Source organism: Anas platyrhynchos, chromosome 9 (assembly GCF_047663525.1).
Source record: "Anas platyrhynchos isolate ZD024472 breed Pekin duck chromosome 9, IASCAAS_PekinDuck_T2T, whole genome shotgun sequence".
Classification (NCBI taxonomy): Eukaryota; Metazoa; Chordata; class Aves; order Anseriformes; family Anatidae; genus Anas; species Anas platyrhynchos.
This window is the reverse complement of record NC_092595.1, coordinates 16,212,725-16,239,655: the sequence shown is the minus strand read 5'-3', so window position 1 is coordinate 16,239,655 and position 26,931 is coordinate 16,212,725. Positions and strand designations below refer to the sequence as shown.

At 42.4% G+C, this 26,931-nt stretch overlaps 1 protein-coding gene across 6 annotated transcripts in view; it reads left to right on the top strand.

Annotated features, from left to right (window-relative positions):
• The window catches only part of MAP3K13 (mitogen-activated protein kinase kinase kinase 13), a 74,391-nt gene that overhangs the window by 23,605 nt on the left and 23,855 nt on the right, over window positions 1-26,931 (top strand). For 4 of the 6 annotated variants that reach the window (XM_027463909.3, XM_072042729.1, XM_005019375.4 and 1 more), the window contains exons 4-5: window positions 2,390-2,535; window positions 24,731-25,287. In XM_027463909.3, coding sequence (XP_027319710.1) covers window positions 24,786-25,287 — 502 coding nt within the window. In that variant the 5' untranslated portion in view covers window positions 2,390-2,535; window positions 24,731-24,785. Of the gene's footprint in view, window positions 1-2,389; window positions 2,536-12,087; window positions 12,243-24,730; window positions 25,288-26,931 lie in introns of those variants that run through there. The other 2 variants (XM_013099361.5, XM_072042728.1) reach the window with 2 other exon arrangements.

The following is a 26,931-nucleotide window of genomic DNA, read 5'->3' as shown; positions in this document are numbered from 1 at the left end:
ACTGGACACGGGAAACGAGATCCTAGCTCTGATGAGAACAATGCTAACAGTCACAGCTCGGCTTTCACCATGAGCAGGAGAACTTCAATGTTTATGGAACTGAACAAGCAAATAATGTTTTGCTTGTTCAGTTCCATAAACAAAATACATCTGTGAGGGATGGTGTTTGAACTGAATACTCAGAATTCTGATTATCTGTTAGGATGAGAAATACCAGATTGAAAGAAATATTTGGGTCTGTGATGGTTATCCTAAAGTGGAAAAATCTAACCACCAGGTGTGTTTTGTAATTTGTTTCCAGTGTGTATGATTGTCTGTATGACATATAATTGGGTTTGTATTTGTTCTACAACAAAAATAACAATTTTTACCAAGGGCGTAAGTGCATTTATGCATTGTTAGGAGTTCAAGTCTGTGATACTGCCTTGTTTTGTGTATTGGCTTACAGGTGCATAAAATCTCTCAAGTTAAACCTGGCAGGCACTGTGCTAAAGCTGTAGTAAATACAAGTTCAGGAAGAACAAAACTCATCTGGTGGTAAAAGTCCTCAGGCCCCAAAAATCTCGTCTCCGCTAGGGTACTGACAATTCCTACCTTTGCTAGCAGTTACAAAATGATGTTTTATAATACTAGAAAGCTGTAATTTTCACGTGAAATTCAATAATATATTCCAGCGGCATTCTTCCAGCTTCAGGCTGGTGTTTTTTTAAGAACATCTCTCCAATTTAATGTGCTGTTTTAGCAGTACTGTAATCAAATGCAATCTTTCCCGATTTGGTATGTTTCTGATTCTCAATTACGCGTTATTGTTTCATCTGTAGCATCTACTTAAGTGTTTTTTTCTTAAGCAAGAAAATATATTTTGGAGTGTGTACACACAGGTGTATATAGGTCCATGATTCCTGTCTTTAAACCTATGGTTTTAAACTTGGATGCTGTGTCTTTGGTGCTCTTGCTCCTGTTGTCCCCACCTTGCTCTCAGGACATGTCTGTGTGATGTGGTCCTGGTGCCAGGCGATGCTTCTGTGTGGGCACCAGCCCCTACAAGAACACCGCTTGTGCCAATGACCACTTGAGAAGGTACAGCAAAGCTTTGCTGATTTGGAGGTTTTCTTTTTCTTTACAAACTGCTGAGCGAAGTGGGAGAAGTCCTCCAGGAGCATCGCCTCAGATAACACGGTGTGAAAGCAGAGCTGTAGCATGGCTTCGGGGCACGGGGAGAGTCACCTGCTGCTGCTGCTGGAGGGATGGGGAGGCTGAACAGATTCACTGCAGCCGTGCGTCTCCTAGGGCCAGTGTTGGTGCATTGCCTCCAGGATGGTGGGAATTACTGTGCTAATAAATGATTAAAACAGGGCTGGTACAGGTCAACAGTGATTGCAGGTTGGGACTGTTGTGCGTGTATATTGCTGTTGTCGTCATCCTCCCTTCAGGAGACCAAATAATAGGCTCTGAATGTAGCTTAACCTTGAGTTCACAAGCTTTCTTGTTGGGAGTGTGGAATTGCCTTTGCTGCTTAATTTGCCACAAAAGCAGTGAATATAAAGAATTAGTTGTGCTAGCATTACTGAATTCCTCTTTAAGTGTTGCAGTAATGTTGATGTGTCTGTGGTGATTAAGGATCTAAGGAAAACAATGTCTGCAGGTAGAGCTAATCTCTTTTTAAGACTACGTACTTCACTTCTCACATTACAGGCTGGTACCAGCCAGTTCTGTAGTTCAAGGTGTTGATTATATTTCTAATTATATGAAGAACCACACTAAGTCTTGCAATCTTTTAGACTTCCATGGGATGCGAAGAATATACAGTAGGCTCAGGCCTGGAATTCTCAAAATCTGTTGTCTCTTTGCCTGCGTGTTTGTGACACCAAGAGAAATAACGGTATGGGGAGTTGTAATCTATGCTGGAAGATTGTAATAGCTTAAGCTTTTCCTAAAATTTGCTTAAAATTAGGGAAATAACTTGGAGTGTTAGCATAAAATTAAGTGGAAAAAATCATTAATAGATTCTCTGGAAGTGTTATTTTAAAATCTAATCCAATCCAGAATGATATATAAATATATATGTATTTAATATGGAAATCTGTGAGCTCTTTTATGGGAGCTGCTTGCTTAATTTAAAACGAAATTGTACTATAAAAGGATTATAAAGCGTATGCCTGTGCTGAGAAAGGAAGTGCTAAATGTTATGAGGTGTCTTTCTACTCCTAGGTTCCACCCTTCTTTTTGAAAGGGTGTCCTTTATTTTGGATGTTTTCTGCTGCATTTAAATGTACCACATAACATCAGGATATGCTAATAGGATGTTTTGGATGGGTATTAGGAACATTTATTTCAATGCGTTTTTGTTCAATAGGATTCTGAGTTTTCTTACTGCTTTTCTTTCTAGAGAAAAGAATTCAGTTCTGGACTGTCTTGAACATTACTCACGGTGCAACTTCAGAGAGCAGCTTGATTTATCTGACTTGAAGAGGAGGCACATGTGCAGTAAGCCAAGAGGACATGGGCTTTCAGTGCATCTGGAAAAATGATCAGGTATCAGCAGTTGTTTATGCTTGAACTGTAGTAACTAGTCAGAAACTTGAGGAGGCATGAAACAAAAGAGCACTCACTCCTGCAGTTATCCTTACGTTTTAGATGTTCTTTGCTTTCCAAAGGTAGGGATTAGGTAAGTTTGCCATCTTGTTCTGTATCATGTCCATAGCCATTTCACTGCTACATGTGCGCTTGTGCAATAGCTCAGTTGCAGGACATCTGATGCAAGTCCAGTTCAGATGTAACTTGTGAGTGACCAGGAAGCAATGAGTATCAAAGGAACGTTTCCATAGCCTGGGCTGAATTTAATCATAAACCGTTCAGATTTTTCAAATGCAACTTGAACTCTGAGAGCTTTTGAATCTATTCAGTCAAATTTATTGATGTTGTGAGGGGACAATTCCGATATATTATTTTTCTGTTGTTTTAAGTACTCTTTCATTGTACTTGCTGCGGTAATTGGATGCTTTTTGGAGAAAGCAGATTTCCACACAGGAACTTACACTGTTCTAGTCTGAGTAGAGACACCAGGGAAGTTCCAGCAAATGCAAAGAATAGTGGTTCACATTGAAATTGTAGCAGCTTATAGGCTAAATAATTCTAGAATTATAGGTTTTTAGCTATTTGTTTGTTTTCAAGCAGCTGTTCATCATCTCTAAACTAACGTCAAATGTTTAATGTATCAAACAACTATCTGGTGTAATAAGGGACTTTTTTTTTTTTTTTTAGCAAGCTCACGGTTACAGTTTGGTTACAGTGAAGCGGATTCATTGAAACAGTTTGGCATTTCAGTGTAAACAGCATTTGTCCATTTTGTTCCTCTGCTTAGAGCTGTGCTGTGGGAGGAGGTAACTGCTGCCTGGGGGCAGCCAGGTTCAGCTTGGGGAGAGACTTGGGGAGGCTGAGCAGGGCAGGGGAGGAGGAAGGAGCGAGAGGTGCAGGCGGCAGCCAGTAGCCTGCGGCGGGGAGACTGAGCTAGGACTGAGAAGCAGAGACAGCGAGGGCTAAAGGGATGCCTGGAAACAAAGCGCAGCTGGCAGGGAAGGTTGTGTGCTAACACCTCCTAGTCTGACTGACCTGGTCTCTTTGAATTTCCTTTGCTGAAGATGTTCTGGTTCACATTCTAAGAAAATGTGGTGTTTTTCTTCAGGGAGCAACCTGTGCAGCAAAGATCTGTGCATGTTTGGTAAGGAGCTCTGGCTGGTGGGGAGGCCAGTTGCAGACAGGCTGACCGCAGCTTTGTTTCCTGAGGAGTTGCCAGCCGTGCAAAATGGATTTTGGACATGATTGAGAGACTGGTTAGGACACAGGGTTAGGAGCTTTGAGATGACAAAGAAGAGGCCCGTGATTTCATAAATTCTTGTTGCTTTGAGCTTTGAAATCGAGTTTACCTGTGTTCCTATTAAAAAAAGGTGTGATTTTAGCACAAGTTAAGTTTGCGGCTACAGGTTGTGCATTGTATCATTCTGCGTTTCATGAGGGGTTGGACTAGATGGTCAGAGCAGTTCTTTGGTGTTCAGGTATGTTATTTTCCCCCGTCTGCAAACCAAATTTTTGCTATTGCTTTTGAAACTTGAAATAAATAGCAGAAAGTTCTTCTCATATTCTCTAATCTAATGCATCCGTGTGAGCTTGTGACGCTTTTATGTAATGTATATTGCCTTATGTGTTAGCATGATACTTGATGTTTTAGGTACTGCTATTTTTAAGAATGTCATCCCTTGAATGTATGCAGTTTTTACCTTAACTATATCTATTCTATATATTTAAAATTAAACGGTAAAACTGGTATATAACCAGGGTCGGTCTGTAAGTGTTCACTTAAAATTGTCCTTTGCTTTTCAAGTGGGAAGCGCTTGATATATTTGTCTGATGGTATTCAGATTATTTTTATTCCCTTTTGTGATTACTGTCAGAAATATACTTTGTTTGACTTCTGCTAACCAAGTTAAAAACACTTTTGAAAGCACACACAATTAGTAATTTCAGAGAAATTGCATTAGTCAAATTTTCATTGTATTTTATTTTTATTAAAGGAGAGTATTTGACATTTCAATTGTGAGCATAGGTATACGTGAAGAACCCTGAAAAGGAGCAAATTGTATAATTGTTCTGTAATCTTTGGGAATTTAAGTTTTGAGGAATATTGTCAAGAAAAAAACAGTGTTTTCTTTACGAATACTAGCAGAGAAATCGTTTATGCTCATCTTTAACTGTAAAAATATCTTAGTTTTCTTCAGTTAGTGGATGGATATATGTAAGGGAAGAAAACTTTTCAGCCTCAAAGAGACAGAAAATGTTTTTCTTTAAATTTTCTTTACATTTGTATGATGTTTCTCATAAGTAAATACTTCATGTAGATAATAGTAGACAAGTTTTAGGAGGTAATTGAGCCACCTGTGTGAAGGCTTGCAGGAGCATGCATGATGGGGCTACATTTTGGGATTTGTTTAATGTAAAATCTCATTTTTTCCTCTGTGAGGGGTGACGAGTGCTGTAGAGGCAAAGTATCCATATGTTTAGTCTCTATCATATTATGGATTATAATTAAGGTGAAGTATTTTACTGAAGAATGAAATTTTCCCTTGATTTAAACCTGATTACATTTCAATGAAAGCAATTAGTTGCATGAACTACCCTGCCCTTGCTTCATCAACAACAATTTATCAGTTTCTTCATCAGCATCGCTGCTGCTTTTTATTTATTTTATTCAGCTAATAGAGCAGACACTCTATATTGAAGTGCTGAATGCACAGCAGTGGTGGAATAGGGGAACAGAGGTGCCTTAAGGACATAAAGCGGGCCTTTTTGGGGGAACATGAACTTTAGTAGATTGCATGTAACGGGGGAGCAAGCGAACCAGGCAAGCTACTAATCATGTAGTTGGTTATTGGTTTCTTTTTGTTTTTATCCCAACAACATGATATATCCTTTATGAAAAGGACACACATTTTCTGTTCTTTACCACTAAGTGGGAAGTAGCACTTTGAGCAGGCTTGCATCTCTCAGCTTGAAGGGAAAGTGCAGTCAGCTTTTTTGCTCTGCTTATGCAGAACTACAGGTTTTATATGCTGTTGTGAAATAACTGTCCTGGAAGACCCCACAGTTAATCCTTCAGCTACCATATTTCATGCAGGGTTGTTGTTCTTTCTCTTAGCCATTGCCTGTATTTACAAAGGTGGTGCTTATTTTCCCTGGATGAGCAAAATCTTCTGCAATACAAAGCTGATGGTTTGGTTTAGTTGGAATATTAGGACATTGGCGAACTTTTATATGCCCCTTTGGTGAAGGTTGTATAATTTTTGGCTGTCACTTAGGGACAGCTTTCTGGCGTAATTCATAAAGCATACATGGTACGCCACACATCATCTCCTGAGAAGGCCCTGCTTTGGGGTGATACACGGTTCTGCATTATCCAGCACTGATCTTGAAAACAAGGATCAAAATCATCACTGCTGACAAGTTAATGCTCTTCATCTAAATATTCTGGGCCAAAAATCTGTTAAACATGATTTGAAATGTTTAAGGTGTTGTCATCGCTCTTTGTAAAGTGAATAATTCTGTGCGTATTCCTTAGACAAGTCAAGAGGGGCAAACCCTGGGGGCTGTGGTTAGCAGCAGGGCAACAGAAGAAATGTCTTGGGAAAGAGGTGCAAAACAAAACCCACAACAGTGAGCTCTAGCAAAAAAGCTACTGATAGCTTCATGACTGGCAGTAGTCTGGGAGGCAGATGCTGAGCAGGTTTTGTGTGTCTTAAGAGCATTTGCATAGGGCTGATCAACTGTATTTGAAGGAACTTTATCCCAAACTACAGAGAACTATTAACACTAAAAATAGTACCTTATTCTGTCAGTCTTTAACTTACAAATGCTTGAATTCTGCTGTCTTAATGGGCTTTCAATGTTGTTTTTTTATTATTATTATTTTTTTGCTATAAATCTGAGTAATACTCCTCAAAGAGGTTGTATAACAGTAGCAAGGCCGGAAGGACTCAATTTGGCAAGACCTCATAGTGCAAAAGATCAGATTAATTTTTTAGCTTCTGGTATTGCTGCAAAGCTTTCAGTATTTCACTGTCTTCATAGGAAAAGAGGCCTGAGAGGTTCCAGAAGATCATCTTGACCCTTTGCCTCAATGCATCATCGTTATTGCTGGATAATTCCTGTGAGGCCTTTTTCATTTACCCTCTAATACAGGAGGCAAGGAGACTTCCTTAGATTAGTGCTGTATTTACCACTTAGAAAGCTTCTTCCAACTTAAGTAAACGTCTCTTGTTGCACTTTGAGTCCTTTACACCTTCTTACCACAGAGGTGGAGGATATTTTTTTCTGTTGTTCTGCAGAAACCATTACTAGATTTAAGGACCCTTATATCTCAATCTTCTCGTCTCTTTTTAATTTGTTTACACTGAGCAACCTCAATTAGCTCACTCGTCCCTTGTAGCTCACTTTATTAACCCTCTGGCCTTTCTTGTACTTGTGTCCGGGGTTCTCCTTGGCAAGCCTTACCCCAAAATGGGCTTTACTACAGGCTTGACCAAAACTGAGCAGACCATGAGGGTTTCTTCCGTTCTCTCCAATTTGTGTTCCTGTCACTGAAAAAAGGTACCTTGTTTATGACGACTCGATGTTTATAATTTGTGCTCAGTCTGTGATCCTCTCTATCCCCAAATCCTTATCTACAGACCAGCTGCTCAGCAGTTGTTACTATATTTGTGCAGGTGATTTTCTTCCTCTGAACAGAACCTCCCATATGGTTTCACTAATTCCTCAATAGCTTCCCAGTTATGCACGGGCAGATCAGTGCCTCTTTGTGGGAATAACTTAAATTATTAGGACTTTTCTTTGCACATGGCACTAATACCGAGGCTTCGTTCTTGGATCTCATTTTTTCCTAGCAGTGTTTTGCAGGCTCCCAGTGTGGGAGAGGAAGGGTGACTGTAGCTCACTCAGCTTTGAAAATGTCCCTTATAGCTGTTAATTATACATACTTAATTTTATTACTTTTGCAGCATTTCTTACTGCTGGCAATTCTGTTAATGTTAATTATTGTTATGGAAGACTTCATTTTGAAACATTCTCTGGGAGAATCACTATTTTATGGCCGTTTCCCTGAACAAATAGATCTGCTGTTCTCACAGGGCCTCTGCCAAGGATTTCTGCAAATGACCTCCAAGGGGAAAAATAAACACATTTCTTTCCCTTTAGTTGTATGTTTTTTGGGTAGACACTTTGCAGATGTGGGTGACTTTCAGAGCATTGCATATCTGGGTTTGCAGCCCTCTCCAGCTCCCTGCTTTCATTGCTGAACAGACCTGGAAGGCTCCCTGTGGCTCCAAGTGCTGCTGCTGTGTGAGCAGAGAGGGCCCAAGGCTGGTTCCTGGGGCAGCCCTGATGCACCTCTAGCAGCAGGGTCACCAGAATGGGCACCCTGCTTTCATCCTACCCCAAAGGCAGCCCCTCAGCCAGGGGATGCTCATCCTCAGTGAGGCAGGAACGGGGGTTGAAATCACAGGCTGTCCTGCTGTGAACCGACCCCCTGTAAAGCAGGGCTTGTAAACAGGGCCCCTGACCCCAATCGCAGCTTGCCTGTTCATGGGATGTTGCACTTGCCTCGCTTTTGGGCTTTTTTCTCTCTTGCAGTTTTCCCCCCTCCAATCACCCCTTGACCCCCAGCACTTGGCTCTGAGACTTGAAGAGACTGAAGATCTTCTGATGGTTTAAGTAAAAAATTTTCCTTTCTTCCTGTCACCCACCCCCCCACTGAAGTTTCGGCCGTTCAGAAGGGGAATGTGTACCTGCAGGGTTGGAGTGAATCAAATATCTTGCAGGTTTCAGGACTTGACAATAAAATGTCCCTCCAGGCATCCTATCTATGCAAATACTTAGGCTCTCTGTTCAACAATCATTTGCTCCCTCACTTTACTTTTATTTATTCATGCAGGTAGGAAGTTTTCACAGCGGAGTCCCTCTTGTTACCTCCAAGTGTGTGCAGAGTGGATTTATAAACAGCCTCATGCACATGTTGTTATGAGATTAGCCTTTGAGTCACTGGAATCTCACTTCTAATTTTCCTGTTTTTAGTGGAGTATGCCATTTGCTTTGATTTTCCTGCTTCCCTGTGTCTGTTACTGGGCATCAGGGATGGAGACCTTGGGATGGATGGGCCCTGGCTCTGATGCAGCAGAACCATCCTTTCTAGTCAAAGGCTGAATTAAGATTTTTGCCCCGTATCAATGTCAAGTTACCAAGGCCTATAGATAGCAAGATTATGTTATTTTTGACTATTGGCATAATATTGTTGTTCTCAGCCTTCTGCGATTTCGGTAGTTTTCCAGTTTATTAAAATTGAAGGTCATTGGATTGGAGAACGTGTTAAAAATTATTTTAGGACCAGGCTCAAATTAATATGATGTGCTGGCTTTGAAATGTTATGCCTAGCAGATGCTGTATACCATTCCTATTACTTACTAATTGGCTTGAAAGTGCTTAATTATCCTGCCTTTTTCAAATATAGTGAATAGATATTTGTTAAATGCTTCTAGCTTTCCTTTTGCACCCATTAGCACTGGCTTTGGCTGCTATGATTCCTAATGGCCTATTTAGTTACTCAAATATCCTTTCGGAAATCCTCCTACCTGTGAAGTGTCACCACCACACGTATGTTCCCTTGTGAACTTTTTTTTTTTAATAGCTTATACCCTTTTCATACTCTATACATTTCTTTTTATTTTTTATTTTCCTTTTTTCTCTTTAATACTGAACTGAACTTACCCATAGAGTCATGTTTGGGCATCTGATGCTTTATAAAGATTTCCCTGCTTTTGCCAATGTTCTTGTCTGAATGAAAAGGGGGAAATTCTAACGCAGATCAACTTGAAGTTAGCTCTTTTGATGCATAAGTGGTATGCAATGTACATTATTAAAATATGTAACTGGTTGTAGCCATCCTGCTTTCTAATGCTGCTGTTTGGCTACTGACATAATCTTGTAAGGAGCCATCAGTTTTAGGCCAATGTCTGTTTTTTCTTTTTCCTAATGAGCTAAGGTGGTTATCTTGGGTTAAATTCAGGTGCTTGTATTTGGAAAATTTTAACCTGATCTGTGAAGTCAAGGACAAAATTGAGTCTTGGTACGTTGACCCAAGTCACCATGGAAAAGAAAATCTTAACTTATATGTGCAGGTTCTTTTCTTCTACTGGTGTCTTCCTGGGGTTTTGTTCCCACATACTATCCCTGGTGGGTGCTTTTTAAATGTCATTGCAATTAACCCTTGGAAACCTCTGAAAATTCTATTTTTTCCTCTGAGTTTTTAGTTCTGTGCCACTGTTTCTCCTTTTCTTCTGCTTTTTGCATGTGGCACTGTGCTCCTCTTCTGGATCCTGAGATCCTGAATTTACCCCACCCCCCACCTTCCTGCCTTTTTTTTTTTTTTTTAAGGGTTAAAATATAATTTCCATTTCTGTTTGTTTAAGAGTGCTGCCGAAATTTGGAAGCTCTTGTTTTTGCACCGCAGTAGTGAAGTGAGCCGTCAGCAGGACGAAGGGAAGGCGGGAGGTCAGGGCAGGTCCTCTGAGCTACAGAACCACGTGCTGCTGGGTGAGACTGTGGTACAAAGTGATCCTGTGGAGGTGTGTCATTCAGCCTTTAGCCCTGCTTCTCCCTTTGGCAGCAGGTGCATTCTCTGGATAGAAACCTCATGATTTGCTTTTTGTGAATTTTAGCTCTTGAGACGTAATTCTTATTTGGATCTCCTCAGCAAAAGTTCACGTGTGCTCTTTTTGATCTTGAAAGTAGGTAATGAGATTTGCATTAATTTTCTTTGGTCGGCTTTATAAAGCTCCATTCAAAAACCAAAGTCCTAAATCAAAACTCAAATTCAGAGCATACTAATACATTCATAGCAGTAACTCTTTGGCTGGGGTGGTTGCGTCTCCCACACTGTGGTGCTGCTAAGAGACGATGTGCTGAGGGCAGGTGTAGAGCCCTGTGAGACCATTTTAGCATGGACCAGTGGCTGGCACTGTCCTGGCTGTGTGCTGACTCAAAGACACACTAATGGTATAAACCATTGTCCTAACATGAGCAAACACCAACCTGTCACCTCATATAAGCACACTTTACATAGGTATTCTCAGCAGGCAAGGTTCTGTTAGCCTTCAGGAATGCTTTGTATCCTGCCCTTCTCCCTCCACAGAAGCTAGTATCTGTGATTTAAAGTAGCACAAATTCTTTGTTTTCTAAACCCAAATCTGCCTTGTTGTTATATCCATCCCTAGATCACTTGTGGAGGTTACCCACTTTCTGTAAGGAAAGGTGGGAGAGTCTCAGACGTTCTCCCAAAATGCTCTGCTCTACAGAGTAAGTTTTGGGACATCTGATTTTTGGCTTAGTTGCTTCTTACTTGCTAGGAAAAGGGGTGGTGAAAATACCAAAATTCTGGTTCTTAGTAATCGGGAAGGCTACAAATTGGTCAGGAGCTCAAGAGATCACACCAATGAGTTGTAAACCCCAAGGTGGTGTAGTTGCATAATGTGCAGCCTAGGTTTTTCTTCAAACCTTGTCCATAATTCCTGGTTATGCTCAGCTCTCCTCTCCTTCTCTATTATTTCACATACAAAAACAAGGCAGAACCTGTGTTCTGTCTGTCCAGATCCAAGTTAACCGTGGCTGTCCTTGCGTGCCTCCACCAGGACAGCATCATCTGCTTGGGCGTCCAAACTGACGCAGTGTGTCCTCGCATCTGGTGTGCAGAATGAAGCATATGCACTGGCGTAGAAATGAAAATGAAATGAAAATGGCTGGTAGGCTGCTGTGCGGATGACCGCCCTGTTGTGCCCACCATTTGTTACGTAGCTGCATGTGTCAAACCGTGCACGCTCCGATTTTTGGTTCCGAATGTTTCTGACGTTGTGAGCCTGTCTGTCTGCTGTTGTGAATGTTTGAGAGCTGAATGTGTGATTTTGTTAGTGCTCTTATTTTTATTTTGTTGGTGTTTTTGCATTGCTAATCAAATACAAGCCTCCTATTGTTCTCCCTGCGGCTTCCTTCCAGTAGATGCTTATATTTAGTTATTTTAGTAATTCCCAGGGTTTGAAATCCTCAAAAAAAGCCAGAGAGGTGATAAACTCCTTTTCTGATTACTAAATACGTTTGATTCATCTAACAGATGGCTGTTATTTGATCTGCTGTTGTTACCCGAGCTGCACGCAGGGGCAGAAACTCGCAGGAGTGGTGACTTGGAGGCAGCAGAGGATGTCCTCGCCCGGTCCTTCCCGTGGAATGGCAGCGCTGATGCCATTTTACCCCGAGCAAATTGTTTTCGGTGGCATCTCCCCGCCTCGCACACGTAGCACGGGGCCGGGTGGGCTCCCCGCGATTCGGGCGGCTCGGCGGTGGGCTCGGGCTGTGGGGTGCCCAGATTTGGCTGGCAGGAGGTGGCTGGCGGTGCCCGCGTGGATTGGCTGCCCCCCAGCTCCCCTCGCCGCACAGCCCCAGCCAGCTCTGCCGAATCTCGAAACAGCCCGATTTACATCCATTCATGAATCCGTGACGTCAGCACGCTTCTGTGCTTCTTTGCAGCAGGCTGCAGGATTGTGTGGGTGGAATTTCCTTTTATTTTGCAACACTTCCTTTTTTTTTTTTTTTTTGCCTTCCATCTTTTTAAAGCAAGAAAATGGAGCATCACATAGGCTACCTTAATCCTTGTAAGTATTTTGTCAGAAATGTCTTTTTTGAAGCGTGTGTGTGTTTGTGTGTGTGTGTCTAATGGTCAGCATTACCCTTTCGCCATTTATTTCGGAAGGACAGATGGATGTTGCATTTGTGATGTGAAAGGGCTGAAAAAATGATGCTGAGAGAAGGGATAAGGAAATATGCAAGCTTAATTTATCCATTGCTGCCTGTAAATCTGATAGCTGTCCTGTCCTTTTGCTTGTCTGAGAGAGAGACATTTTTCAGTTACAATTTTGCACGTTATCTTCTTGTGCCCCCCTTTTAAAGGGGAAGGAGGGAATAGCAATGGAGAATGGATATATATGGAATATGCAGGGAATGACATAAGAATTATTAAGGACAGTATAAAGAAGCAGAATTGTGTGTGTATGTACATATATATATATATATTTATGCCTTCTAGACAATCAGATTTTTTTCCTTGTGGGCTAATCAATTGATTCTTCTATTGTGTTACAGTAATAAATAATTTAAATCCTCTTTTGAGGTGGTGTAGGGATGTCTGTGTTCTCATCAGCCTGGTAGGAATTTGTTCCTTTATTATTGCAAATAGCACTTTGTGCTGTCTGTGTTGTGCTGAACACATGATTTCTACCCCGTTTTCCTAATAGATGAGGAAGCCGGGAGTACCATTCCAATTAGTGATACTGTTCACTGGGGCAAGATTTGTCATATTCTTGCCTACCTGAATGGGGGCATGATGTCATGTTTTCTCCCAGTGAAGTGAGTGGAGCCATTCTTTATTTTTATTTTTGGAGACTGGGGGGGGTGGGGGGTGGAGGGAAGTGTCGGGTACTGCAATAGCTACATAATACCAGGCCAGACGTCTCTCAATTAAATGAAATATTGGGTATTTTAAGTTGATCTGGAGAAAGATGACATCAGGCCCATGTGTTTGGATATGCTGATTTTATCGATAGGCAGTCTGTTTCCATAGGAGAAACTGAAGGAACCTAGTGATTGTTAATTTTGAGAAAATATGGAAATATTTGAGGAAAAACAATTAAGTGAAACGAGAGAGATTTGGCTAGTCTGATTTGCAAACATGGGCATTTTTTTGCAGTAACCACTGTGTGTATAGTCATAGACATCTTGGGATACCCTGGAATGCAGATATGTTTAAAAGTTTCTGGTACTCTCCTTTTTGTTGTTTCCGAAATGTATGTGCATTTTTGTTTCTAGAGAGATGCAACCCTTTGAACCTCGGCTTCTGTAACAGACTTGTGCTGTGAAAATCAAAGAAATTATGATTTTGCTGTAGCAGGCTGTTTGTTTTTGTTTTAACACCAATTTAGTTTGTATATTTGGGCCATTGGTCTGATTCTTTGTGGTCTGGAATGGTGCTATCATTCAGATTTGTCTTTGTCCCCTGCTGCCTGGTAGTTAAATTTATAGCTGGGATTCAATTTGACTCCTGTGTCTGGAATTAGCAAACAACTTAAAGCACAGAATATACGGTAGGCATTCTTACCATTTCTCAGTTATATGTGAAATAATGTTAATGGGTTTATTTTTTTTTTCTGGTTGCATTTTTAACCTTCCTTTTTGTCTTCTATTGTAAAGAGTTGGTAAGTGGCTTATCTCCAGTGGATCAGAAAATGAAATAATGATTTATTTGAAAATCTCTTCATAGATAAGCGGTTTCACAATTGATAGTTATTAAAATGTGGTTCTGCTCTGAGCAGAGGCAGGATAAGAAGGGTTTTACAGTATTTCTTTTTTCTTTTTTTTTTTTTTTTAATGACTTATAGCAAATATGAGAAATGAGAAGGTGACTGATTAGACTGGAGTTGTTTGTGTTTGGTACCAATTCTGTGCTTTCTGCAGTTCAGATGTGGGAATAGATTTCAAATAGTGGGACTTCTCCAAATGGCAGAATCTTTAAATCTTTTATATATCTTTATATATCTATTTATAAAAATAAATTAAGTCTGGCATCAGTCATGTGAACAGATTTAGTCAGAGCAGGTTCTTCTTCAGCTCTGGTCCATGGGGTTGGGGTGGGCAGGGGAAGGCGCCTGAACCTCCTTGTGCACAGAATGTTTTGGCCAAGGTCCTGCCTCAGATATCAGCTGTGGAGGAAGGCAGCAGCCTTACCACTTCCAGTGAGTTTTTCAGTCATAACTGAAAGAAAATGAGTAAATTGAGGCAAATGTTACCTCTGTATCCGCAGAAGAGGCAGGACTTTGGCACTTCAGCAAGCCCTGGCCTGCTTATGGTGCTCTTTTCTCTCCTTAGGAAATGTGTCCTGTGCAGGGGCTTAAGCTTTTGTAGGATGTTGCTATTGTGATTCTGTAGCAAACCACTTGTGCTTCTTGCAGGGGGAAAGGAGGTGGCGAGTAAATATTTCACCTAAAACACACACTGCTTTGGACTGAACAGCAAGTTGGCAGTTGTGGCAGAAATAGCGAGGTGGGCTGGAAGCAGCAACACCGTGTGTGCTTACTCCCTCCCCTATAAATACTCAGCGTGCATTTTGACCTCTGTCCTCTTTCCCTGTTTACAACTTCAGCTGAAAAGTCTTTTGTTGGAGTGGGTTCAAAGGCATTAGTGACAACTGAGAGTAGAGCAGGGTGAAGACTAGATATTTTCTGTGAAAAATTTTATAATCCTCCGGTGAACCTGTAGTTGTTGGTGCTGTTCCTTCTGTGGCAGTTGCTAGCTCAGCGCTAGAGGTGCTGTGAGGGAAGGAAGGAGAAACTGGGGTGCAAGTGGGAGGCTGGCCTTCTTCCAGCAGAGTGGGCTTGAGGAATGCAGGTCTCAGTCTGGACGTTTTCTTCATTCCTAGGATGTTTGTCCTTTCCTGTCCCCAACCCGTTACTTTGCCACCTTGAGGCCTTGCAGAGGACACCAACATCATCAGTAATGCACAGTACCACTGAAACATAGAAAGTCTTCCCTCCCCACCCTTCTGGGCCTGAGAAGGTGCCCTTACTTTATCAGCAGTAGGCAAAATGTTGCTCAGTGGGGATGAGCTGGAGGGCTGAGTGTAGGTTTGGAAAGTCTCTGCAGGATATTAGGGGGCATGTGGCCTGTAGGGCCTCTGAGGGTCCTCCATATTCCTCGGTGCGTGACTGTGCGTTGTGTGTGCTGTCCTGATCGTGTTACCGTCACATAAAAGCTCTAGTGGCCTGAGAATAGGATCACACCTCTCGGGTGTTGCTCTAACCCCTTACGCTGTGTCGGTAATACAGGCTTAATAGAGGCTCCTGAGCAAGTCATTGTGCTTGCTTCTCTATGGAGGAGTAATCCTCTTTGCTTGTGGAAGTGCTATGGTGCTTACTAAATGCAGCGCTGCCTCTTCCCCGCTGAGTGACCTGCTGGCTGGCCTTCAGGTGTTCCCATGCCCTTCCCATCGGCTGTGCACTCCAGCACTGCCCCCAAAGCACTACACACACCCTGGCTGTTGATAATATATATATTTTTTTCTTACTTTCGTGGATAGTTGCTTAGATACTTCAATACTGGGTATAAATCATGTAAGCTGCTAGTGCTGAAGAAGTGTGTATTTTTTTTATGTCAAAAATGCTTTGTGAATCTTGAATAATTCATGTTTACTACAAAAATAATAACAAATGTGAGTGAATGTACCTGAGACCAGTCTGATGCTTCACATGAATCAAAGCGAGAGTTTGATTCAGTCACTGGATTCCTGAAAATAGCACTTTGATATTGATCTTCATCCTCAAAGATCTTTCAGACATTAATTAATCTTAACACTGCTCCTTGGAGGAAAATATGATGTTTCAGTTCTGTAAGTTGAGGGAAATTACAAGATACGGCTCATTGATAGTACTGGTAAGTTTTAGCGGCTTCACATGGCAACGCCAGGAAAGCTGTAAAGGTATGCGAACTTGAAATTTTTCCTGGATTTTGTAGTTGTAAAATACTGGAATTTAAATCCCTTAATCTGTTGTTGTTATTTAGTAATGTAGCATGGATCTTCAGTGAGGTAAGAAAGTGCAAAATTCAAAAGATTGGAGAGAAAACGACTGGACTGGCACCTGAAGTCTGTGGCTGGGTTTTAAAAGGTGTTTCGTACCAAGAAGACAGCTGTAAAGATGAAAGAGATGAGTGCAACTTAAGGTCATTTCTAAATTTTGATCCAAGACGGATTCCAGTAGTAAGTCAGTGGTATAAAAGGCTAATCAGAGTTTAGTTTTTCATTTATACCAGCTAAATGTTGTACAGTAGCGTAGATGAGCCTGTGATGGAGGCTATCAGTAGTCCATGAGCCATCAGAACATTGTGCTGAAACCACCGGTGTTAAATCATTGAAGATCTGCCCATAGTTGCAGACAACCAAAACAGAAGTCGCAAATGGGCATACAGATGCGAGCCGAATTTGGTGAAATCAAACTGTTGTAACAAGATGGTACAAGGTGGTCCCTCATTTGTCACCCCTTTTCCTGCTCCTCAGCCCTGTCCCCTAAGGGCAGGTGGTTGATAAGTTATCCTTTTTTCAAAAACTGAGGGCCTCAGTTTAGAAACACAGAGAAGGGCTGCTTTGCATTAGAAATATGTAGTACCAAAATCCTGCAGTGAATTTAAGAATCATTATGCAACATCACTTATTTCCTGTGGCATCAGATTATGCAATTTCTGAGCAGAAGAATGCAAAGCCCTGGAAGAACACAGTAGCATTTTAGGAGATCCAAAAATACCTTATACAGGATAGAGGAAGCATTTATGTATGTAGCGCTGAAAATACACAGTTATGTAAGCTGCTTATTTCACAAACTGCTCTTTGGAAAGCTGGCTAGCTAGCAGGTGAAACAGGAATCAATCTAGCTTTCACTGAAATCAGCTGAAGTGGTCTTCCTGAATACAAGGGAGGGTGGATTGGCTTTTTGTCTGCCTTGTTCGCAAAAATGATTTTCTGCTTTTTTTGTTCCTTGTGCCAAAAAGAAGTGGATGCTTGATTTCTTCTTCCAAATCAAGCTCTCCTCCGCCTCCCACAAATCTGTGACCTCATATTGAAGGAGTTCCTAGCTTAAATATTTGTCTAGTGCTTGTGGAGTTTAAATCATTCCTATGTGGAGAGCCAGTGCAGATGCACAACTTTCACGTAGTGGTAAGAGTCAACAGAGTTGTTTTAAGGTGAAGTAAAGTCCTGGGGATCTATTAAATGTCTTTGGAGGAGTCAAGAGGACATGAGAAAAGGGGATCTGGTCAATGCAGTCTATTGGAATTTTGACATGATTACTTGCCCAACACTATTAAAGAAACTAACCAGCTGTAAAGTAATGGGGACACCCCTCTCACTGACAAATAATTGGTTAAATGATATGAAATTAGAGTAGGGATACAGAGAGCAGTGTTGAAAACATTTTCACTAAAAGAAGCTGTCGTGGTGGTTCGTTCTGGAGATTGTGCTATCTGTGCTCCTTACACCTGTGCTTTCTTTACCCAGGTCATTTAGGAGTATTCTAAAGCAAAAGCATTTGCAGAAGCAAGGCCCTCAGGATAAGAAACGTGCAAGGCAGTTGCAGAGAGTACTAGATGGGTCTCAAATTTGGATGATAAAATGGCAGTCAAATTTAGTGTTGATTACATACAGTTTAATCGTAACATCCCGTATGTGGGAATTAGGCTCTGAATTGGCTTTTACTGCTCTGGAATGAGATCTTGAGGTTGTATGAGATCTGTGGAAGTTAGATGAGCATCCTGAAGCACGCCTAGACATCAGATAGCATTGGAGGATTAGTTAGGAAAGAAATGAAGAACAAAACTGATCATTATGCCGTTGTACGCTTCTGTGGTGTGCCCACACTGGGGATTCTCTCTGTGGTTTCACTCCCCCATCTCTAAGATGATACAGAAGAAATGGGAAAGATGCTGAGAGGTGATCAAAGATACAGAGCAACTTTCCTAGGGTGAGTGAGTGAGTGGGTGGAGTGGGGCTTCTCAGGCTCAGAAAAAGATGTTGGAGTGGAGGATGAGATGGTTCATAAAATCACAGCTGACATTACGATGAACAGGGTTCAGGTGTCCTTGAAACAGTGAGAACTTGTGGTATGAAGAATGCAATCAGCTGGTGAGAGGTTCGGTGCAAATAATAAATTGGTGTTACCTTGTGCAACATATGGTTAAGCTACAAAACCGCTTGCTGCAGCATAGCGTTTACCAAAGGGTTCTGGTTCAAATGATACATTTATGCAGGAAACATGCAGTGGGCTACAGAATAGAAAAATACCACGGTGTGCTGCTGGTGCACAGAGAGTGGGTGAGCTGCATGTCGTGGGGAAATTGGCTGGGGCCGTACCAGGGAGATTTCTCTGTCCTTGGTTTTCCTGCCTTGGTTTTTGGAGGCAGGAAATGGACATAAACCTGTTGTTCTTGTATGGTATGGGTTTTTTCTTATGGTGTGGTCCAGGTGTCACTTATTTCTACTCTGACGAGCTTAGTTGGGATTTATAAGGTGCACAGCAAACCTCCAGCTGGCTCCATGCACAGAGCTTGAATTCAGCCATTATGAGTATTTCTTGGCTGGTATACTGTACTATTTTTGTCACTGTCAGAAAGGGTTCAGACCAGAAAACGAGACAGAGTTGTCTTTCTCACTGAGACAGCGACAGACAAAAGTACATTACAACTGTAAAATCACTTTTGCCAAAAGCACTGAGTACCTATCTGAGGATAGACAGGGAATGTGTTGAATAAAGGTGAACATTAGTCAGCAGACACATGAGTTCAAGCTTCTGTTGTGATAGCACACTCAACATACGGTTACGTGTTCATGGTCTCACCTGCTTAATGCCCGTGGCTGCGTCAAAATACTCTGCTAACATTTTAGTATGACTCCTAGAGGTGTAAGCCCAAACGCACAGCTCAGGAAATGCCTAGGGAGTCTGCAGAAGTTAGTTATCTTGTGTTGAGGTGCCATCCAAGTATTTCCCAAAGAAAGGAATTAAAAGTGTAGAGTCTAGTCTTATTCTGCAGTAGGTGCAGAAGTAATGCAGTGTGTATCTGACAACCAGAAATAACAGGGTGAAGCACAGGACGCTCCCCGAGTGTTACAACACCTTGGTTTACCCAGGTATGTGCTGCTTTCTTGTAGAGTAAGCTAGGGTACACGCATAAATGTGTTGAGATCAGAGCCGCTGCAGTGACAGTCGGAAAATCTTGTTGGTTCAGATGAAAGATTTTCAACTGTTTTATCAGAAATTAACGATGTTTTGGCAACGTCACAGTTGTAATACTCAAAAATAAGGCAGGATCGTGGCTGAGTATCTGAGCAGGTGTGAGAGATGGGATGTGTGTTGTGATGTGGAAGCAACTTCCTTGAAGGAAGAGAGAGAGATCCAAACAAACAAAAACCACCCAAGCAAAAACAACCACAAAACAAACAAAACAAGCTGTTGCCTTGGGCTACTTCATAGCTTAAAGATTTGCACATGCTGCGGGCTAGCTTAGTGCAGCTTCGTTTTCGAAAACCTAATAAAATAAAGCTTTTTCTTACATGAAAAAGGGAAGGCAAGGCAGAGCAATGCTGGGTGAAGCATCAGGATATGCTCGGTTACATTTCCTTCATCTGAGTAATACTACTTCAGAAAAAGTAAGAGGTTGCGTTTGGCTGGTCAGTGTATCTCGTTCTGTATTAATATATCTGTTACCACAGGCTGTGTTCAGAACAACCATACAAAACACAAGCATGCGTTCCCAGTGATGTAAAACCGGACAAGTGCAGCATAAGAGGAATATCCGATTCACTCGAACAGCACTTTCCTCACCAAGAGAATGTGAAAATAATACACATTTTTTTTGGAATCCTGTGGAATAAAAATGATGTGATTTCAAAACCCAGAGGTCAGAAAAGAGAGCCAAAGCTGTGGTACTCGCCAGCACAGCAACTCCCGGTTCTTTCATGTGCTGAAGTTAGACCATGTGCCAGGTCAAGAGATCTTAGAGGACTGTGTGGCAACCTGTTGTGAAAACTCCCTGCAGAAAGAGATAATCACCAGGGGCAGTAGAGCTGCAGGATGCGTATAGTGAGATAACCGTACTTTATAAATTTTTTGTATTTTTGTTAGATTCTGGAAGGTTTTAAAGTATTGTCCCAAGCCAGGAGCGTTGTGTGAGCCTTGAGATGATATTCACATTAACTGCAGTTGCGTTATCAGTGCAGAAAGGTGTGTTTACTTTGCTGTACCTAATGTAGCAAAGAGAAAGTCATGTTGAGTACCAGGAAAAGGTAAGGGAGCTCCAGGGTGAGAATGTAAGTAGTGCTGTGGACAGGAAGCCCCTCTGACCTTGATGCTTGCCCTTTGTCAGTTTGCTAGTCTTGCCCAGCGGCTCTTATTCAACACTTAACTGTATATCAGAGGATTGCTTTTATTTCCTTTGTATGATGGAAGTGCAAGCACAGAATATGCTTGACTGTGTAATGTAATAAATAGAGTTTAAGGAAACTAAATATTACTAGAAATGTGCTTATTAGGAAACCGAGTGGTGACTACTTTGTACTTATGCAGCCTTTATAGTATACTAAGATTTTATTTGCGTGCTATGTCTAGAATTACGATTTGCTACTTGAGTCTTAGCACAGCTCTTCGAAAGAGAAACTTCCACCATAGCCTGTGTGTTTAACTCTGCCACGTCTCCAAACCCCACCATTGCTTTGACACAGTTGTATCTGCTTGGCTTGTACAGGTAGTGCATGCTTTGGTGGCTCTGTGTGCATGAGAACACGCTCCTGGGGGATGCTTCCAGGGGCACGCAGGATCAGGCGATGTGAGAGCACGTCTTGTGATAAGTGATTCACCCACTGGTGCTGCCTCACCTGATCTGTCATTCTTCTAATAGTTGTAAACTGCAGTGCAGGCTGGCTGGCATGCTAAGGTGCAGTCAGTCTCTTTCTTCTTAAAAGAGGTGTGCTTTGTCCTGCTTTTTGTTGGGCATGGTGGGATTTTGCAGGGAAAAAAGCTGTGCCTGGAAATAGAATCACAAAAAGTTGTGATTGTACAAAATTATACTGAGCCCTAAATTTCCTTATAAACTAAAACAAATTTTTTAGCTGCAGAGTGCCTGAACTCATCAAAATAGCTCAAATCAGAGGCTCTGCCTTGAAGTCTGCTGTTGCAGAAGCACTTTGTGAAATCTGAGTATCTTAACTATGCACACAGTCCTCCTACACATGCATGCAGCTTTCAGCTTTGACTTGGAGACTGCTATGGCAGAAGCGTCGGTAAGACAGAAACAGAATGCCGCTTGTCTATGCTCTTCACTGTACAAGTTAAAGAGGCACATACCAATCATAAACATCCCAAACAGCAAACACTCTGTGTAAAATGAAACTTTAAACTTTCAATGAAATGTTTTTTTCAGTTCAATATGAATGATCTCAGCCATATCCTCGGTACCGTGAACAAAGAATAGGGGAGGCATGACAGTAAAGCTTGAAAAATTCTCTTTATCCCTTGATGAAAGAGATGGCAAGGTCGAGGACAACCTAATTTGTTAGTGTTAAATCAAATTTTGCTGGGGGAAGAGGTGGTGCATTGCAGAATTTACTGTAATATAAGATGATTTAAAAAAATTCATTTCCCCAAAAAGTCAACATTGATGCATTGTGGCAACCACTGCCTTCTACCCCCTGCTAACGTATTTGGACTACTTTACTTCATATAGGCCCGATACGGAGTTGTTTTAAAATAAATGCTGCCTTCTCATGCTCTCAATGAGTTCACTACACCTCTGAAAAATCAGGCTGCTTATGTAAGTACCTAAATAAGGCTCTATCATGCTGGTTAGAAAACAATTCCGTAACTTTTGTGCACCTCCTGTCCCTTCCTCCTGACTTGATGAAGCAGATATAGTAGTATATACTATATATGCTCTATATACCATACTTTATGATTATTATTTGAAACAGCTAGGACTTGGAGAAGGGAGGTTGATCCACGGCAGACCTGGTGTCCACAAAGTCGGGGTTTTGTTCTTGGCTGTGTTATCAGTCACTGGGGCGGTGTTGTGCTGGCCCTGCCATGGACAGGAGGGAGGTTGAACCTGGTATCTTCCAGAGGTCTTTCTCAGACAGAACATCTGACTTGGTGGCCAGCCTACTGTATCTAGTGCGGAAAATGCATACGGTTCGCCTCAACTTTGTCTTTTTCTTGAGAACAATAAAAAGGATTCTTTGTGCCTTTGCATTTTGTGCTGTATTGTGCCCCTGATCTCGGTGGAAGGCTGTGGGCCTCTGTAGGGCAAATAATATTGGGGTACAAGAGAACTGAGGGTCAGGGTGGTCTGGTAGCTGGTGGCAGCACAACTTACAAATGTTGCAGTGCCTCAGTAGCAGGATGAAAAAGAGAGGCTTAACTTCCCATGCAATGCTGGGAAATGCAGGGGGAGGCGCATATGGTGCTGATAATCCATCTAGAAACAAGGCAAATGTGGAAAGTATTCCAGGAAAGCTGTTCTTTCTCTATTAAATCTACACAATCCAACATTCCAGAGTCGGGAAACTATGTGAAAAGGTAACAGCAAAATCCTAGTTTTTTATTAGCTAGTGTATTTACAGAATCGTGTAAGAGTAAAATAATTTTATCCCCCAAGTCTGATTTAATCCTTAATGCACTTCCCATTGTTTAAACTTGAGGTATTTTGAGACACAGTTATCTCAAATTCTTGTTTTGGATCTTAGTTCAGAGATTTTTTCAGGTGAAACTGAGACTAATGTTCTACTTACATTGCTTAACATGCTGTTTTGTAAAAAGCAGATTCCACTGTGGGAACATTGGTCACACTTTGCTTTTGCATAAAAAAAATCACTCGTCCCTTTCAGACCTCTGGAAATATCAGGGGAGTGCCCAGGATTGCTGAGTTGGAGCTGGTTTGGTATTTTTCTGAAACTCTGTTCAGCTTTGAACTTTGCCCTTTTACTTCTTTGTATCAGCAACAAAATCTCTCATCATTTAACTCCTACTAGCGGTAACCGTACTGCAGCAGGCACCCTACAACTTCCCATGGCAGGGAGTCAGTCCTTTCATGCCCATCACAGGTCTGTCAGGAATAATCAATTTCCAAGATTCCTGTTCATGTTGGTCAGTTCCTTTACCAGCATAGACTGTGATGCAGTTTTGGACTCGCTTGCTATTTTGCTTTCCCTTAAAAAAATTAAGTTTACAACCGAGATGACGTCCTTTAGAAAAGCTCTTATATGTACCCCGCGTGAGCAGGTGGACATAAGGGGATGTGGAAACAGGCTCTTGGCTGTTCCCATTTGACGCTGCTGCAGAGGGACTGAAGCACAAGGCATCAGCTTTTCATACACCAAGCTGAAGTTCTTATCTTTAATCTCTGTAATGACCTCATCTTGAGAATTTACGGGCCTGAGCTGTTCCCTTGCGATTGGCTGCATGGAGCTGGCCACCTCTTTCTTCCCTTCAGTGCCTGTTTGCAGAGCTCGGGACTTTGCACCAACTGTAACTGATCTTACTTTTTAACAAAATAGGTTCTCTTACTGCCATTTTCCCCCTCTAAACTTCATGTGGGATTTAAGGTTGGACTTTGTCCCGTTACAGGCTGCATGTGCTTAATGGCTTCAGGCACAAGGTTAGGCTTGTCCCTGGTGGGCAGCCAGCGCAGCGCCACAGGACCCTTGGCTGCCCCCCGGCTCTGTGTGCAGGCTGGCTACACCGAGAGGTGGCACGAGGCTGCCTCGTGGAAGGGGGAGCTGCAGTGGGGCACGGGGCAAGAGCAAAGAGATGGGGGGACTTTGAGGAGGAGGCACCAGCTCTGAGTTTATACGTGCCAGGGGAAGCAGCAGAGCAGGAGGAGGCGCTCGGCGGGCTGGCAGGAGGAGGGAGATGAGGGGCGAGTACTGTTCCTGGTGAGTTCTGTAAGTCTTCAGTGGTTTTGAGGATAACATGGTTAGAGAATGTAATGCCTTGCTATATTGACCTTGATGGTATTAAACTGAAGGATTAGCATGGCCACGACTTGTTGGGCCTCTGAGGGAGCAGGTACAGCCACCCCTTGGTGGATTCAGGACACAGTATTGCTGTGCTGTGTTTTTCTAATGCCTCATCTCGGGGCTTTGCAGAGGAATTCTGAGTCTGTGAGCTGCACCAGACCCAGAAGCAGTGACTGCACTCAGACTGTGCCTGAGCTGGAAAACACCTGGGGATCAGCTTCAGTCTGAGAAGGACTGTGTACTAATCACAAAGGGACCATTCTGTGCTGCAGACTGTCTTTCACAGCTCTGACCTTGAGGCTTTTGTGTATGACTAGTGGTGTTTGTTTACCGGGCAATTCCTGCTCTAGGTTACTGAGAGTACTGTGCCAGTGGAGTTTCTGTAGGAATAATTTATTTGCTTCTTTGAGGGCAGTAAGTATTTAATAAGTATCAGTGGTTGTCTGGTCTGGCTAGTTAATTATCAGCTCACCTCTCAAAAGTGTACGTTGTGAAAACACTTGAATAAAAATCTGAAAGTTGTTCTTTTTTCTCTCCTTCCAGGTACTGGGTCCTCATGTCACTAATTCTCTAAGTACCAACTCCGACCATCTCCTTGATGCACACTCACGGCATCATGGCCAGTACTCAGGAGCGTCTGAGCTTGTCTTCCTCTCCAAACTCGATTGGCAAAGCTTTCTGTGAAGATAAAGACTTTGGTAGGGTACATGATGAGCATGGACCTACGGGAAACCACCCGTCCCCCGAGCTCATAGAGGATGTGCGTGAGAAGGGCTTGCTGCAGGCAGACCTCATTGAGAACATGAGCAGCCCGGTCACTGCAGCAGTGCTGACCAGCATCAGCGAGGACTCTAGGGACCAATTTGAGAACAGCGTGCTGCAGCTGCGGGAGCAGGATGAATCCGAAGCAGCCATTCCTCAGGGCAACAGGAGCACTATGGATGGAGAGAGCAACAGTGGAGCAGACGACGTCAAAGTCCAGTTCAACAGATCAGGCAGTGGGAGCGGTGGGTTTCTCGAGGGACTCTTTGGTTGTCTGAGGCCCGTGTGGAACATCATAGGCAAAGCGTACTCCACAGACTACAAACTGCAACAGCAAGGTAAGTAGGGAAGATGACCTTTGTTTCTTCTGGGGCAGTGTGTGAAGATGTGGAAAGAACCGAGGGCTTTTTCTCAGCTTTTTGTGTGACCATTTTGCCACATACAGCACTGTAATGGGTTTGCAAAGAGAAATCCTGTGCTGCACAGCCTACAGCGCTCATTGGCAGCAAAGGCTGCAAGGGACAGAGTGAAAAATAAACGCATATTCTGACCCAGGCCCTGGGCTGTCATGACAAAGTCTGAATCTGAACCAGGTATTTTTTAAGTGAGAAACAGAAAGAACTGTGGCAAATGGGGGATCAAGCCAACTACTTAATTTCTGCACTTTTCTCGTGCCAGGTGAGCTTGACATAGGGACGACTTCTCCTGCATGTGCACAAGGGTTGTCTCCAGTTGACTGCCAAATAACAGAAATATTGCTTCTCTATGGGCACGTTACATGGGAAAAAAAATACATGTTTATTTCTGAAAAATGTAATTTGGGAATAAGCTATGTCCCAAATGCTTGCATATGTGTATCCTTAGGGGCTACTGAAAGCTTAAGAGCTGAGTATGCTATGCCTTTGGTGTCCAATTTCTCCCCTAGCACAGGGGGAGGGAAGTGGCAGATGGGAAAAGAACAAGCTGTCATTTGAATTAAGGAGCTGAAATGGGTGAGGTGTCAACAGGAACAGCCTGGCCACCACACCACTACTGTGGGGTAGAAGCCTCCTGTGATCATGACTCAGTTTAAATCAAATGATTTTCTGGCATAGACAAGTTACAGGTTTTCCAACCACAAATCTTATTGTTAGCAGCTGACGTTGTTCATACCTACACCTACAGACCGGTTTGTTGGGGAGCAGTTCCTAAGCTGAGGTAACAGCACGGTTAAATAGCACGTTGGGTGAATCTGGCTGGAAATAAACTGACAGCTTCTTCCAAGAGTCAGTCACTTCCAGTCCTTAATTCTGAGCAGGGAAATCCTCCTGCGCGCTGCAGAATGGCAGGTGTCCTCCTGGGCAGCAGAGCCCTGCTGAGCAGTGCTGTGTGCTGAGCAGTGCCCTGGCTGTGCTCGCGGTCCTTCTGCAGAGGAGGTTTGAAGTTTTGTCCACATGCTTGGAACTCGGTACGTCACACCTGAATGAGTCTATAAATATTGGAAATGCACTGGAGTCTATAAACTGCTGGAAGGATCGCACAATATGCGGAGTCAGATGTGGTGAGTTCTGGAAGAGACGGAGTCTGGTTGGAACCTCCTTTGTAAAGGAAAACGAGCTGCTGAGCAGTCAGGTATCTGGAGGAGGCGTGATATCGGTATGTCAGTGTTATGCTGCTTTGGGTTGTAATATGTTATATTACAATCAGTATTTTTCAGTGAAGCTGAAACTTTTGAATGAGATGACACTTTATATATCAGTAGCTATTATACTCTTTATATTCTTAAACAAACAGTCCAGTTTTGCATCAAAAACTCAATGAGAAGAACACAAAGCTTAATGAATATATATATGTTTTTAAATTAATATTAATAATTCCATGATTTCAGCCCCTAATTTCTCTCTGTTTTGTTTTATTATTATTTGTTCAGAGATTTTTTTTAATGTGGCATTTGAGAGTAAGAAACTGTTTCTCTGTGCAATCCTTCACAAAGGAAATTCTTG